Genomic DNA, 15893 nt, shown 5'->3' with positions numbered 1-15893 from the left:
ACCGTTTATCTAACCATTTATTTTTGTTAACAACGTCAAGAGATTCGAAAGCTCAGCTAACAGTGGAAGGATATTCATTTCATCAAATCAACTCTCTTACAGGGAGAGTCTGGAGCCAACTGATTGCGTGAAACCGTGGTTTGGGTTAAACCGCGTGTAAATAAGCGGCCCAATGTATTTTCCTCCCATATGCATTGTTTTCCATTGATCTTGGTGCGACATTGGTTTCTAAAGTCAAAGTCGAACGTATTATTTACCTGATTATGTTATGTCGCACTGTATAGTAAAAAACTTCACACTTGCAGCTTTGTAAGTACACTTATCGCCGTTTATTATAACAGGTCATCGCACTTCGTAATAAAATAGGCTGTCACACCTGTTGCACTTTGTAATAAACTTGGAATGGATTGTCGTATGGCACGTAGAACTAATGAGATACGACAGCTTTTTTCATTACAAAGTACAACAAGTGTTATTAAAAATATGTCAGTTTCATTACAGAGTGTGACAAGTATCACAAAATGAGACGCTTCTTATAAAGCGCGGAAGAACAGATCATATACTGGTTTTACCTCACCGAATTAATATGTTGAAGTTCATTCTGTAGCTCATGAATGAATGTGTTATTCTTTGATCTCACTGGTTTGTCAATTCACTGGTTTGTTAATTTTGCACTTATTTATTATTTCTTTATGATAATTTTTATGTGTGTAAACATTCCATTTCTGATATTCGTTGTCGGGACGTGACGAGGAAAACAGCTTCGAGCCATATGGTAAGTCTGAAGTCGTTTTGTTAAATTTTTCCGCTGTCCTGTCAAGATTTGGCTTTACTGTGCCTTCATCTTGAGCATTATTGTGCTCAACTTTCCAAAGATGTTTTATAGAATTTCGCATGGGGAGAAATTTGCCGATATGTTTGAACTGAATGAGACAATAATGTAAGAGTATTCTGTTCATTGAGAATACAGCGCATATTGCAACTTGTAGACCGTGCAGTATCTGTAATCCTTTAAGAACTATGGAGGTGCTCTGACCTGTACCTATTTATTCACGGAGAAGACACAGCTCGTGTTATTCTCTAGTTTACATGTCTCTGAATTAATATGGTTTACAAATTTCAAATGCTACTTAGAAAAACAATTCTATTGAGCGCTCTCAGTTATCGCTTGAATTTGACGTGACAGCATAAAGGAAGGCGAAATCTGCTGTCAATGTGACTCAAACATGTTTGGGGCCTGGACAGACCAGCCAGTAAACCAAACCTTGTGTTCATCGCTTTAAGGTGTGAACGAGGGTAAAGCATTGGAGAAATTTCATTCCAGCCGGTGTTAATCTCTTGTCAATAGAGGTGTTTAAAACATTAGAAAATATGCATCTGCTCCTGGCATCTATAAATAGAAAGTACATATATTTAATGGGAAAATAACAGCAGTAGAGAAAGATGATAAAGATTTGGCAGAAGCGTGAGGCAATGCAACATATCGTTGCCCCCCAACGATGATTCGAGTTTTGCGCTACAGGCTGACCATCCTGTAAAAGTCACATTAATACTGAGATTTTTCGGACAACGATGCGTGGAAAATTTGTTTATACGTCCTCCATTCGTGATCACCACACATTTATGCTTATTTATATAGAATGTATTACATTTCAACACACACTAGGTTGTCCACCTGTGCTAAAACCTTCTCATACTGCATTCTGACGCCCTCCCACTTAAGCTTCGAAGGCCTTAGTGGATTGAGGAACTTTCAGTTGACTTTGGACTTTGCGCGAAACCAAGCTTAGATGATTCCGAATTCTTGATGCAGGGTCAGAGTTGCAATATTTTATCAATCAGAACTAATTCAAGCATTAATTATCAGGGACTGACAGAATCAACACAGTGGAGTTCTCCAGAAAACAGAGCTGAAACATTACAACAAGATGGAGCAGAAACATCATCATTAAACGAGAAATCAAAGAGGCAGGAACGACAACAGGATCCACGTTCTGTTGAAATGATCGTTGAGGTACAAGTTACTGGTGATTGACCAATAAATGGATAGTTATACTTCGCTTCGCTCATTTGATTAGTCTTGGAAAACTCTGAGCCATAGTCAGATGCAGCCAGATGCATGTCTGAATCGTTACCTCGTCGCTCCCTGTTTCATGCACTTTGGACTGTTGGCTTGCTTTCACTTTGAGATTGCGTCGTCAGCGGCTTTTGATATTTACATTTTCTACAATTGGCCGTTGTGATTAATTCGATTTTGGCACCGCAACCCTTAGTTGAATAGCGCTGTAGTGTTATGCCAGTAGGGATCAGTCAGAATTTATCATCAGGGGAGGGCGGAGAGGGGAAAGGGGTGGAAGATTTTAGGGGGTCACATAGTTGTTAGGGGAAACGGAGGGGAGAACAGTCGTCGCCAATAGAGTATAAATGGGAAACTATAGAAAACTGACTACCAATTAGCTGTCAGTGAAGTGGCGGATCATGGGAATATTACATCGTCATCGGATTCCCCCGTCCCCCCCCCCCCCTACTTTCACTTTCCCAGGAGATAAATAAGTAAGTAAGCAATCACAGTTTTCATTGTCACTCTCTTTGCAGGTCAATGCAACCCCTGATGAGCGTGCGCAAGACCGAAATATTGCTGAGCACACGTTTCATGGGGTAAAGGGTCACCTGAGACCAGAGAACAACAACAAGCCCGAAACAAAGAACAAAAAAATGCTGCATGCTGCAAAAATGGTTCAACAAATGACCAACGTTACGACATTCCTTTCTTCGTTAAAAAAAGAGCCAGACTATGTTTTTGTGGACATTCCAAAGCATCCTGACGGTAAGCTACTGCTAGATGATTCACTTTATCTGAAAATGGTGTTGGATTATACTCTCACTGCTTAACGTATAACTGTCTGAGTGACTGAGTAACTGAGAGAGATAAAAATGACCGACAAACGGAATGGAAACTGACACATAAATATTCGAACTGACGTGCCATTAAGTGAAGGATAGATAAATCACCGGATCGACTAATTGACTAACTGGATTCTAGTTCACTGGTTCTTTGCATCACTCACGAACTAGACCCAACTCATTTACTGACTCCTTACATAACTGACTGACACAAGTTCTACTTTCGGTGAGCGACTTTTTTTTAATTAAAAAACATATCAACCTGCCAGTTCTGATTACAATACCTTTACAGACCGGGCAGCTGACTTAGGATTTACCTTACATGGTGGTACTGGTAGTCCTGTCATTCATGGAGATCTAGGTATTTTCATCGACAAGGTGATTCCCGGCAGCCTGGTGGACAAGAAGCTGAGTCCTGGGGATAGAATACTATCAGTAAGCTCACTTCTTTGAAACAATTTTCAACATAATGACAACCAGGAAAATTTGTGTTGAGTACTTCTAGAGCTTTACAAGTTGATTATAGATATTCAAATTATAACACCACTACTGCCGCCGCTGTCGCCACGGTAGCTAGCATTATTGTCATTTTTTTTTTCCTCCGTGCCATTTCCTTCCTTTCCTTTCTCTCGTATTTCCTTGTTATTTTCCATTTTATCCTCTTCTTCGTCATTTTTCTCATTCTCACCATTTCGCTTTAATTCATCCTCCTCTTTCTTCTCCTTTTCCCTCTTCCATTCTTTACCAATCCCCCTAACACCCTTCCATCTCCAGCCTCTCCTTCCCTATATCATCACCACTAACATCATCATCCTTGCCTTGTACTCATTACTCATTCGGTTCTGTTTTTTAACAGTACTTATTCCTATTTTAAGATAAACGGACTCAATGTCACTAAAGTACCGCTGACATACGCACGCCAGGCAGTGAGAAAAGCTAGGGGAACGGTCAAACTTTACGTCAAGAAAGCCCCAAAAAGACAGGTATCAATTAAAGTTGTAAGTGCCTTACACAACGCTAATACTGACTTATTTGCATCGATTACCACATGATATCAGATTGCTTCGAATGTGGCCTCCTACGAATACTTTTTTGGATTGTGACGCAACTGTTTCGGGGGTTTGCGCGTCGTCCCGAGTGAAGCATTTCATAGAAGGCTTAGTGGAATGATAATAGTAGGAGTACAGCAAGGGTATAAGATGGGCTCCACCCAGGGCCCCTAGACCCTGCTTGAAGGTAGACCGTGGAGAGAATGGGTGTTCGATATGCCAACCACTCTACGTACGGTGTGGAGCACCAAGCTTGTCTGCAGATGTCAAGAGTAAGATAAAAACCTTGATGGGTAATAAAATTGTTCTCGCCCTAGCAAATAATTAACAAAGCCATAAGGAAAGAGAACGAACAAGACGTTCCCTTGTTCAGCGACGAGCAGATCGAAGGTAATTTAAATTTTGTTGTTTGGTGTAATTTCTAAAGTTTTAAACAACATATACAGCTTTAGAATCGATCTTTTCTATTAAGCTAACTAGAATTTCGAAGTTTTTCTTGCGATGAAACGACTATCTCGAGTGGCTGATGAACGAATAAAGAAAAGAACTGAATGACCTAATAAATAATTATTTGACCAACTAAGTAATTACAACGGACTGATAGACAAAATGACTGAATGACTCACCGGATGAGTGACTGACTTACGGAATAAGGGGTTGTAAATTCTTATAGAAACTTTGAACTGAGTTGATAAAGTATATTGGCCACCTCAGACTGGAGCATCTAAAGCTGACGTTACGAGCATTAGCCCCTCCTCAGAGCGAGCTAATACTGATCAACTGGCAGATTATCTAACTGGTTAACTTTTTGATTGACTTCTTGGCTGATTGACTGACAGACTAATTGAACTGCTGACTGGCTTGCAGCCTGAATTATTCATTGACCAACCAATCGCTGAATGATTGGCTACCTGGCCAAACAAGATCAAAGAGAAAAAACACTTACTGTTTTGTTTCTTCTTATTTACAGAGTTCGAAGATGCTTTTTCCGTTTACGACGTACAGGGCACGGGAAGAATCAAACTAGGAGCCGTTTTTCCTCTGATTCGTTCACTGGGGTACAATCCTCTCGAGGCAAAAGTGTGGGTCTTTATGAATGAACCGGACTTAACAGGTGGGATGTACTGTAATTGGTCGATCCAATTATACTCAGATCAAACTAAAAGACCGTCAATTTTTTTATCTGTATGTCTAGTCAGTAGATCACTGGTGTCCAAATATTGTCACAAAACTAGTCCACATGGAGAAAATGATTCACCTAAGGCTGATAAGTGCGTATGAAAACTTTAAGGAACATTTCCAACCCCAAAGTCAAAGGGTCATTATTATCCGTTCGAGAAATGAAGTGAATGAAAATTTTTTTATGCTTCTAGAAAATGTTCATATTTCAATGTTTATTCTTTCGTATCACTAGCAAACCGGAAATTGAAGTTTGAAGAGTTTGTAAGACTAATGGAGGCCTTAATAATTGATGAAAACGAAAACGAAGAACCCTCGCTCGATTCAATCCGGGTATTTGACCCAGAAGAACTCGGCTTCATCGGCTCCGAAGATCTGAAGATTGCTCTGAAAAGCATGCCGGGAAGTGCTTACATGAGTGACTTCGAGCTACGAGATATTCTTCAAAAAGCTGATCCTGACAAAGATGGAAAGATAGATATTCAAGGTAATTATTTGAAGGGCTACAGTTATCTCCTGAATATTTTTTTGGTGGAAAAATTTTCGGTGGGGAGGGGAGCTAAAATTTTACAGCAGAATGAACTTTTGTGTTTAAATAATGTCTTTGTTATTCTTGGTGACCGGTTAACGCGGTCATTATTTATTGTTGGGGGTGGTGGGAGGGGTAGGGAGTCACGAGGAAAGTTTCTTACGTGATCCCCCTAAGGCTCTCTAATATTCTTGCGACCCCCCTCTCTCATTCACAGTTAGTTTGAAGTTAATTTTATATACTGTCGGGGACGACTGATTCCCCGAAATGGCGACGACTATTTCCGGCAACTTCATACCCGTTTTTGAGATAATTCGATAGTGCGGTATGCGCCAAGTTTCAGGGCCTATAGAGAATAAAACAATCAGAAAAAAACAACCTAAACAAAACATTAAAGAAAGAGATTGAAGAATGAAACTTCACACGAATTTTCATAGTTTTGGTAGTCACGTTTATAAAGGTTGTCATGGAGTTTCTTAAATCCTCGAATTAGCGCCTTCTCTCGAAACGCGCCCCCTTCAGTTAAGCGCTCTTTCGAGCGCGCTCCTCGTATTTGTTAAATCAAGGTATTTACCACACTCAAGAAGTTGAAAGAGAAACAAGTATAGATTCTCGAACCTCTTTTATTTTTCCCGACAGATTTTCAACGTCTTTTGGAACCGTCGGTGAGACTAAAATAGCTGAAGAAAAATCCTGGTCTAGGTTCTTGTTATAACTATTGTGATTTCAAAATATAAACTATGAAATGAAACTTAAAGAATGTTAAAAATGCCATCCTCTTCAGTGAAGATCTCAAGGGACCATCTCAAAGCCGAAGCCAAAGAGAACTGGTGCATAAAATGGAACGGTAACAGTGAAATATAAACCTCAGACTTCATAATTCTTAGGCCTTTCACATATAAACTATAAGGATGCGAACGAGATGTTATTATTTTTCTGTCTGGAGTTACGCCTTTTGTTTGTTAACTCTTTCAACTTGTCCTTATATTATGTCTTACTGACTCTTCTATCGTTTATTGAATCACAGAGGTTTACACATAAGCAAAATATGTCTTTTTTATTAACCTACGGTTCCCTGCAAAACGGTTGAAAAGGAATTCTTAGACCTCAAAATTTGTTGGTGGGCATGTACCCTAGACTCCTCGAACGATTTGCGTCCTCGACACTCGATTATCTCTCTAATCGGTTCCCAATCGGCGAAAATGCACGAAACAACCCTGTCCGTAGTCAAAAATTGTTAAATTAGGAGTAGCCCAGAATCTGATAGCGTCTCTTGTAGCTGCAGTGTGCAAATCTGTCAGGCGTTCCCGCCAACCGTGAGGCTCGTCCGCGAGGAGAATTGTACGAGTAAACACACGGCGCAAACGGTGATGAATGAAAAGTAACACTATCATTAAAATTCTTAAGCGAGTCAAGTGACAGCTCATGTTTGTAAAGTAGGTAAAATATGTGTAAAATCGTTGTCTGAAAAACTGATATCGATAGTTCAGAAGGAGAAGATTAAACCGTGTGGTGAAGGAACAATTTCAAGGCTTATCTCAAAAGAGCGAACACAAAATTACAACGAATGACACCCGTGGAAGCTTCAGATCCTCATCTTTGCAGTAAAAATGTTCAGTTGGAGTAACTTTGGAACCAGAGGTACTGTTCACGTTAAAGTTGGCATATTTAAACCGTCTCTACACCAACAAAAAAACCTCCTCCAATTTTGAAGGTATGCAAAGAATTTTGTGAACTGTTAGCGCTGAACACCACTGTGGTATTTGAACCAGTTTCTTGGGTTGAATTTGAAGAAGGCTCTCGTTCTTGAAATTCTTGAGGAACTTCACTCTCATTTGAACAGTAAGAGCAAATCTGTTTGCTTATGATCATTATGTGGAATGACCTAAAATTAATAGTTGGGTTTCATGGGGCGTGAATACATAGACATCAAGGCTTTGACTGATATGTAGTTGCTCAATACTGTTGCCCAGCAACGTGGTTAGGAACGTTTTGTTGCAGTTTGTGGTACCTTGAGGTTTTTTTTTTTTTTTTTGCGATGTTAGGACTTCTTTTTAAGTTATCCAATGTTAACCTCTCTCAACTTAAAAGTGATCTTGATATCCTGCTTTATCAGGTTAATGACTTTATATCCTGGGTTAGCAGTACAATATACAAGGCTTTCTAGAACCTATTTAGAATTTGGTTATGGCAAGTAGCCAAACACAGGGGCAGGCCAGACAATTAGAGAAGAGGGAACCATAAAATTATGACTAGAACCTTCACAACCATATAGCAATTTCTTTTTGCAGAATTCTAGATTACATAAAAATGTGTTTAAAATTCATTAAGTAAAGGGGACCCATTCATTGCTCACCCTCTTACTCCACCCATGACATAACACATTTGCTGCTGTGCTACAGACCATTTATTCATGCAGCTTAGATTGAGGGTCTGGAAAGGTGAAGCTGGGGTGTGGCATCCAATTAAATGTTTAGATGACAACAGATACTATCCCACCAATCATCAGTTATTTACTGATTAGCTAAAGATGTGGCCACATTTTAAACAATGTGGCAGCCATTAAGGCAAAAGTACCATAAAGTGTCAAAGCCATTCTTGAATGAAAGGGTTTCTCCTTCTGTGTGCTCTATGATTTGTTCCACAGAAATTTAGCAAAAATTCAGTAAGGTGTCATATTTTTCTGGCATGTTGCAATGCTTTATTAAAACTTCTAATGCAGATGTAAAACCAAATTCTTCCAGGTAAATGTTTTTAAAAATTAAATTAATAACAAATAAACAACATAAATTTGGTCAGCTAGATAACATATTTGATAAAATTTTGACAGTCCTTGAATTTCCAAGGCCTTTTTAGGATTTCTTTCTATTTTTTACTAAATATAACTCTTAATTTTCTATTTCTTTGGTCACTTTTCTCAAAACAAAAATTTTACTAAATATTATTAAAGCACTAAAAATTCGACGCTATCTCAAAATAAGAGTCAAGGAATTTCCTTGTCTAAGAATACTATGTATTAAGTTTGCTAACAGTGCTGTTAAAAGAACGAATCTAATTGGACAACGATTAGTTTGTGCATTATCGATAACGCACCTCAAGTATTTCCTTATCGGCGATTCTATAATCGATAGTCACTCGTTTATTCTGTGTTAAGCTCTCTTCCAACATCCGGGTAATTTCGCGGTTCTTGTTGCCATGGGGAAGCTTAAGGTTTTGGTACATCTCTATTCCCGTATACACACTGACCACGTGACGTTCCCAGGCGATACTCCACTCGATCCCAGGCTTCATCACCACGCCTCGTATCTCCATGATCTCGGCCTCGTCATCATCGTCATCGTCTTCCGCTGTGGCTTGGTCTTTTCTCTCTACGTCTCGATTCATTTTGAACATTCAATTTTCGAGCTGAAATTATATCTACGGAAACATTTAAAGCAAGAGTAAATATTGCAGATGTAAATCATGAATCATGGCCGTAAATCACAGCCAACAATCTAGACTGATTTTTGTTGTGAAACTTTTGGTTGCAACCTTGAATATAGGGGAAGGGAATGAATGAATTTCTGCAAGGACGGTTGACAATAAACGATAGGAAAGAGATTGTGGAGGGAGGGAGGGAGGGAGATGGGAATTCACCTTCCCGCCTAACTGTAACCTTGCCCAAAATATAGTGCCCTATGAAATTTTTTACTCGGCTGTCAAAATACTACTTTTTTTAATCACACCTTCGTTATTGTAGTGGCTAATGCTTTTAAAGTCGTCGGTATCTTTAGTGTCGTCATCAATATTGTGCTGTAAGGGTAAAACCTTATCATGGTTAATTATATTAGATATGGTCTAATGTGCTGTTTATCTGGGAAAGTTTAATTAGTTTATAAAGCGATAAGAAAACGCTGTTTTCGTTGGAACGTTTCGTAAGAAAAGTCCTCTCGTTTCTGACTACGTACAACATCGTTCCCTAGTTGCAACGGGTGACGGCCGAATGACTACTGTATTGTAACAAGACCCTTTATTTCTTAGATCTCACTTAAAAGCCGTCAGACGGGTGACATAAACATTCGTGGAATTTTACCGATTAATCATCGGAATTTTGCACTTTATGAAGGTCACAACCAAAGGTCACGAAATGACGGATAGCAATAGATTACGAAACGTCAGAAAGAGTCAAAATAAGGCGCTTTTATTTATAACTCATAAGCAAAATATACTGCGGAAGTTTGAACTGTTATGCGCCGAATGAGTTCGACGAAATTGAGACCGAAAAGGAGCTGCACTAATTGCCGCCAAGATTAACTATCGTTGTTTGAATTCAAAATAAAAGTTTAATTGTAATCTATTGATCAGATCTCAAAATCCTGTAAATAAATGCTGTATGTTCGGATTTTTCTGATGAGCACTGCCACTTTATTGTGTAACCTAAACATTGGACGATTAGCGGTTTACGGACTCAACATAAGGAGGAATCACACTGCCTTACCTACGTGTTTCGGTGTGAACTGCCAAAGAGAAACTATCGTAACAGCTTTAGCACTGACATGCTATATTCGGGCGGGGTAAATTAGGAGCTGTCTGTATACCATTATGTTAGCATTAAAATTATCTGGCGCTCATCACTGTTGTTAAACCTAGGCAATTTAACCCATTGGAACTTTTCTTGGAAGAGTTTTCAATTCTCTCTCATCTCTGTTAAGTCCGACTCATTGTACTTACAATTGCTTCAGTGGCAGATGATCCGTGTATTCCCTCAACATCCAATAGCTTTTGACGGTTCGATGGTTATGCGAAAAACATTCGGGTCTCTTCAGATGTATAAATAGCGTGCGATGACAGGTATGAAAACACCGGCTTAGTTCAATGATCGATAGTTATTCGTTTCTTAATCTCGTGACCCGATACTGAGATCTCGATAGCTCGATACATCACCAGCCATCGCCATCATGGCTGCTGGTCGTCTTTGTTGTAGGAGAAACTTAAGCAGATCCCAACTGTAATTAAGATCTTTTGTTTTCTTGTTTATCTTACTTTTAGATTCTTGAATTCAATGCGTTGATACTTGTTAGTCTTTTTTAATAAGTTTATTTACTCAGAATTCTTGAACTGTCCTCAGCTAAAGGCTTCCATTTTTGAGATTTTCGTCAGCCAATATGGCAGTTTACTCTGAGTTTTAAGCTTTTTCTTCATGTTATGTTTGGGGCATGTTTTCTTTACCTCTATCGCAGATATACCGGCCCTATGTAAACAGTAGATCGTAACTGACTTTGACAGGTATACTTAACATTTGCTTCGAGATATTTTCGTTTAAGTCCATGCTTAAAAACAGAAACAAGTGAACATGAAAGCATGCGGCTTTTTGACGATTTCAAAGAGATATCGTGAAAGTTGAAGGAGCAAAGAAGTAGCATGTAAAAGAAAGAGGGAACCGTTTGTTTCGGTTAACAAAGAACTTGTCGATATAAGGGACTGAGAGGGTAGGAGTTGTTTGGAAGAGTCTCGAAAAATCAGAATCTGTTCAGAATAATTATAATTAGGAAACTCTCTGAAGGTGGTTAGCCTCGAAAAACACCTCAAACTGAAACGTCGAATCTTATTGATCAAACACTTCGCAGCATAACACATGGAAAAACGGGAGAACACAAGTAAAAAAGACAAAGTTGCTAAAAACGCTTTTTATTGTTTATATCCAGAGGCAATAACAGCTTGTAAATTGTATTCATCTAAAAGAGGATGCATGAGAAAGACTGAATGTGCCATTTGTTTTTGGCTTGATCATAAAATAATAACCCTCAATATTATTTTTCACAACTTCAAAAATCCCAGGAGAATCTTTAGAACCTATTCCTGTGTCAAGAATCAACATGTGCTGGTTCTGTTATAGATTACTTTCCACGAAAACAGGCAAAGCAAAGTGAAGCAATGCTTATGTCGCGTTATTATCAGGAGACCAAATGACCTTTCAACAAGGGCGTAGCTAATGAGGAGGGGGTCTCGGGGTACCCGTGACTCCCCCTTTGTAAGCCTTTATTTGTTACATTGGGTAAAACACGGCGTAGAGGTCGACATGACAATCTAGTGTTTACCTTCTGTTTGGCACAGTGTGACCCCCCGCCCCCCTTTGAAAAATCCTGGCCACGCCCCTATTCAATATAACTTTAAAATGATCTGAGGAATGAAGGGTCCATTTTCTTGCTCAGTCAGCGCTATTAATCACATTCGTCAGAGCCTAATTTTAATCAGGTAGTTCATAATCTAGTAGCCTCGTTCTTAGGCTAGAAGTTCCATGTAATTATCTTCTTCTTGGCTCGCCACTTGAACAGAATTCTGGTCCGCAGCTGGTGTCGAGCATGGGCCGGCTGCGTCCACTTGATGTGACGGAGAGCTCTGTACTGGTTTTAGCGTTTCATATAAATTACTGATTGTTGTTCCCGATGACGTAGGCGGTGCCTTAGCATTCGTTACTAACCTGCTATCATCAACAATATCAACATAGTCGGGGATATCTTCGTTTGCATTCTCATTGGTGCTCGGGCCCTGCTCGACCAGGGAAGGCTGGACTTCTTCTGGGAGTCTATCTCGCAGCTGTAAATGTTCGTAGCGATTCACCTTTCCATTCCCATCATCCTTACTGTGTTCCAATCCTTTCGGTTTAAGAGACTGGTAACTAGCAGCCCTAACTGAATTTACAATCTCCTTCCTTTCTGCGTGTTGATTGGGCGACTTTTGGGGTCCGTGTTCCAAAATTTCTATGTACTCCTCGGACATCGGATCTAATACACATGATTGCAGCCGCTGATAAACATGTTGCTCCATCTCCCACTGATCAGCGGCTGCTTCTCTCGATAGTTGTTTAGAATTTTCATCTTCACTTAGGTCGGCCGGCTTGATTCCGTTTTTCTGGATTAGTAAGTTGTTTTGTCTGATATTAGTAGACGGTTCTGTGCAAATGTCGCTCTGTATCCCCAAATTGTCTAGCCCTGCTTGTGATCCAGTTCTTCTTGATAAGGTGCTCTGTTGGACGGCCGTCAAATGACGTTTTTTCTTTCGTTTTCGTTTGCAGCACACGTAGTAGATTAAGCAGACGTTTACAAGGCAGGATACTCCAAGAAGAAATCCCAAGACTATCATAATGATTATAGGCAAAACTGTTATGAAGGCAAATACAAAATTTCATCAGGGGTTAATATTAACATAATGGATATCTTACCCCACTATCTATCGTCTGTGGGAAACGTAGTTACTTACTGGCTGGATCTAAGATCATCAGATTAGGATTCGAGCCTTGGCCGAGTGATTGAGTTGCACTCTGCTCTCACAGAGCTGCGCTGCCCCTCGGAGAGTAAGTGGTACCGGCAATATTGCAGGGAAACTTGACGAGATGGTCTGGGTTACCTGGGAAGGTTAGCTTCTCATTGAGGATAATCAGAAATGATTCTAATAAATTAATGTTCAAAGGAAACCACAATAACTCCAGCAGTAGCAGTTTCCGGTATGCTCGTAAGGCTTACGAACTTGCCCCCCCTAAAGTTGATTATAGTAACAGACCTTTCAGTTGGCAAAAGGTTTACCTCCCTTGTAATGTAGAGGTTTAAAACAAACAGTACTTTGTTACATATTACTTTCTTTATGAGGGTAGCAGACAACTCCCACATCCATGCTGTGGTCACATGACTCATTGACGTCATGCTTTTTCCATACGTCGTATTCGCATTCTAGCAGTGATCTCTCCCTCCCGGTGCACTTCACATCTTTAAGAAATATAGGTCCTGTGCCTGCGCTAAAGCCAGCCATTGGGACAGCGGCCACTGCAAGCGGAAAGTCTAGCTGTTTGCATATGACAGTGGCATCATCTTTGGTCCAGTGCTTGTCGCAAATTGTGCCCCAGCTCTCCTCGTCGTTGCTTATCTCCACTCGTCCAGCATAAGAAATACTGGAATCTCGCAAACGGACGTAAACTATCGCAGAGTAAAGAGCAATCAGTCAAAGCTTGTAGAGATTTCATTAATGTGACCACTTCCAATAGTTTGTTAAGATGAAAATCTCAAATTGCTTTAACCACTTTTAAGCTCTTTCGAGTAATTTTTCTCGTTGTTTTACCATAATTTACTTGATAAAACAACCTATTCAGAGTTTGATGCGGAGTAGTTCCTTTAAATCCCTGGCTTCAAATCATAAACAATTGACTGTAATAGCATACGACTATTCAGACTGCATATAAGTTCATTTTTTAAATATACTGGTGTTAAGGCACCCACGAAACTAAGTCAAAATCCTAGACACACTGGTTTACTATTTTTCCTTGTTTAAATAGAATGATCTTAGGTCACGCAGAGTAATAGCTACAACCTTGCACAAAAAAATAGAAATTTTGACGCCGCCTCCCGCTCATTTCAAGTATCGTTAAATCGTAACTTTGCGCAGGAAGGCGGTTACACGTTTTTTTTTTTTTTTTGCCCTTTTACACTAAACCAGCAGTTTATTTTTCTGATATATTGATGAATTCTTACAACTATCATAGATCTGAAAGGTTAAATATACTGACCCCAATCTCTTCTAGCGCTCAATATACGCGCACCGCCCCCAAAATGTGGAAGAATTTAAATTACTCGTGAAGAAACGGGTTAAGAATTTTGTTATTTGGGCTGATTCCTGGTGCTTATTTTGAAAAGAAAAACTGACCTCAGCATATCCTAATTTTATTAAACTTTTATATTTAACGGGAAGGGCCACTCATCCAGACTGACGAATGACACATTTATAATGGTTAAATCTGTTTCATATTTCTTGGGCAAAGAACTATTTTTGAAATTCTTGTCCTCAACGGCTTTTGAGTCTTGAAGACGGTTCGTGCTGCGAGGAGATAAACGGAGATAAACCCGGGTCCTTTTGAACTAATGTTTTCGTTACAGTTCATGCGATTGGATTTCGCAACTTTTTTAGGTAAACTACGAGTGTTGGAAACCATTAAGTACGATTTTTTACTTTGGAGAGAGCACAATACCTTTTGTGAGTTTTTCATTCTTGGTAGGATTGCTTTTTCCTCCAACTTCCCCAACGGCAACGACAAGAAAAATTGCCGAGGTGAAACTGTTCATGTCCGCGAAATTACGGTTTGTTGATTATGACTGAATAAGGATGAAATCTGAAGATATATGTGTTCGACTGGTCACGACGTACTATAAACATTACATCACGCAATCTTCAATGTTCCTTTCTAATTCTTGCGTGACGCTGGTGGTAGACTGATTCCCAGGGTTCTCCCTGCCGCGGGGAGGAAGGAGGAAATGTCCAAGCATGGGTTTCTTTGTGTATGAGAAACCATTTTTTTAGGTGTCTAGAAGATGAAACTACTGATGAAGGTTTGTACAGCTATTTTAGCCTGTATTATTATTTGCATCTTCGTGTGAGAACTCGACTATAAAACAAGTTTTTGACATTTAAAATGATACATGAATGAATCATAGAATATACCGTAGCCTGACCAAGAATTTTGCCGGAACAGTGTTGTCTTGAACGATCAGTCTTCTTCTCGCACCAAGCTAGATTATATAGATTTATAAATCCTCTTTACGTATATATTAGGTTTAATTTTGAAGAGCTGAACACAATTTTTGGTATTGAATGAAAGAAGATCAAAGCGTTCCTAACTTTCCTTGGATGAGCTGGAGTACCCTAAAGCTAGAAGGACAGTTGTCCATTCTTGACGGCAGAGGGAAATTTACAACCTTTCAATTACTTTACGATGAATTACTTTTTTTAGCTAAGTTTTACTTAGCTTTCCATGAATGCTCTTCTCATAGAAAGATTAGTTCATTTAACCTTCACTGTCAAAGGGTATTTAAAATGTATCACACGTGGCTGTATTGACCTCCAATAAGGATAAATCGTTGTCGCAGAACACTTCCTTTGGGGACTCTCCCCGTGAGGGTACAATAACAACACTCTCCTTAGACTCCAAAATCCAAGGACATGTGCCAGATAAGGGCCTTGGTGGTGGAGGGCTGGGTGTTCCCATTGTTTTTGGATCTTTTTGCTTATTTTTTCTTCGACGTTCGACCACTGTAACGAATGGGTTGCAGTATTCGAATGGTCTCGTTAGCATTTCGACGGTTTTTCGTAATTTTTGAACATGTATGAATAAAGTAATGACTGAAATGACGAGGAGGATGGTGAATACCAGCAGCACATAGACTCCCGCGATCTCCTCCATGCATTCAATGGTGGCGACTTTCTGTGCA

At 39.5% G+C, this 15893-nt stretch overlaps 3 protein-coding genes across 5 annotated transcripts; 1 reads left to right on the top strand and 2 right to left on the bottom strand.

The window, feature by feature from the left end:
- The first annotated feature begins 523 nt into the window (after positions 1-523).
- Positions 524-7120, top strand: LOC149041379 (uncharacterized). Of its 2 annotated transcripts, XM_089181118.1 has the most exons (9): positions 524-775; positions 1868-2014; positions 2596-2827; positions 3197-3339; positions 3780-3887; positions 4271-4343; positions 4924-5067; positions 5368-5619; positions 6301-7120. In XM_089181118.1, the coding sequence occupies exons 1-9, from the start codon at positions 773-775 to the stop codon at positions 6339-6341; spliced, it is 1143 nt and encodes a 380-aa protein (XP_089037244.1). In that variant the 5' UTR covers positions 524-772; the 3' UTR covers positions 6342-7120. The 2 variants fall into 2 exon arrangements, with proteins under 2 accessions (XP_089037244.1, XP_089037243.1); XM_089181117.1 differs by lacking the exon at positions 524-775 and having other exon boundaries at positions 1666-2014.
- Positions 7121-8339: 1219 nt separating this feature from the next.
- LOC113682573 (uncharacterized) lies at positions 8340-10622 on the bottom strand. 2 transcript variants are annotated; one of them, XM_089181127.1, is made up of 2 exons: positions 10372-10622; positions 8340-9078 (listed from the first exon to the last, which is right to left on the bottom strand). In XM_089181127.1, exon 2 carries the CDS (start codon positions 9052-9054, stop codon positions 8740-8742), a length of 315 nt encoding a protein of 104 aa, XP_089037253.1. In that variant the 5' UTR covers positions 9055-9078; positions 10372-10622; the 3' UTR covers positions 8340-8739. The 2 variants fall into 2 exon arrangements, with proteins under 2 accessions (XP_089037253.1, XP_089037252.1); XM_089181126.1 differs by lacking the exon at positions 10372-10622 and adding an exon at positions 9387-9486.
- A 690-nt stretch (positions 10623-11312) lies between these two features.
- LOC113682571 (uncharacterized) lies at positions 11313-14892 on the bottom strand. Its single transcript, XM_027199736.2, has 3 exons — positions 14657-14892; positions 13275-13610; positions 11313-12800 (listed from the first exon to the last, which is right to left on the bottom strand). Exons 1-3 carry the CDS (start codon positions 14748-14750, stop codon positions 11923-11925), a joined length of 1308 nt encoding a protein of 435 aa, XP_027055537.2. The 5' UTR covers positions 14751-14892; the 3' UTR covers positions 11313-11922.
- Positions 14893-15893: the final 1001 nt, after the last annotated feature.

Source organism: Pocillopora damicornis, chromosome 8 (genome assembly GCF_964200805.1).
Source record: "Pocillopora damicornis chromosome 8, jaPocDami1.2, whole genome shotgun sequence".
In the NCBI taxonomy this organism is placed as follows: Eukaryota; Metazoa; Cnidaria; class Anthozoa; order Scleractinia; family Pocilloporidae; genus Pocillopora; species Pocillopora damicornis.
Note: the sequence above shows the minus strand (reverse complement) of the source record. Positions and strands in the feature narration are given on the sequence as shown.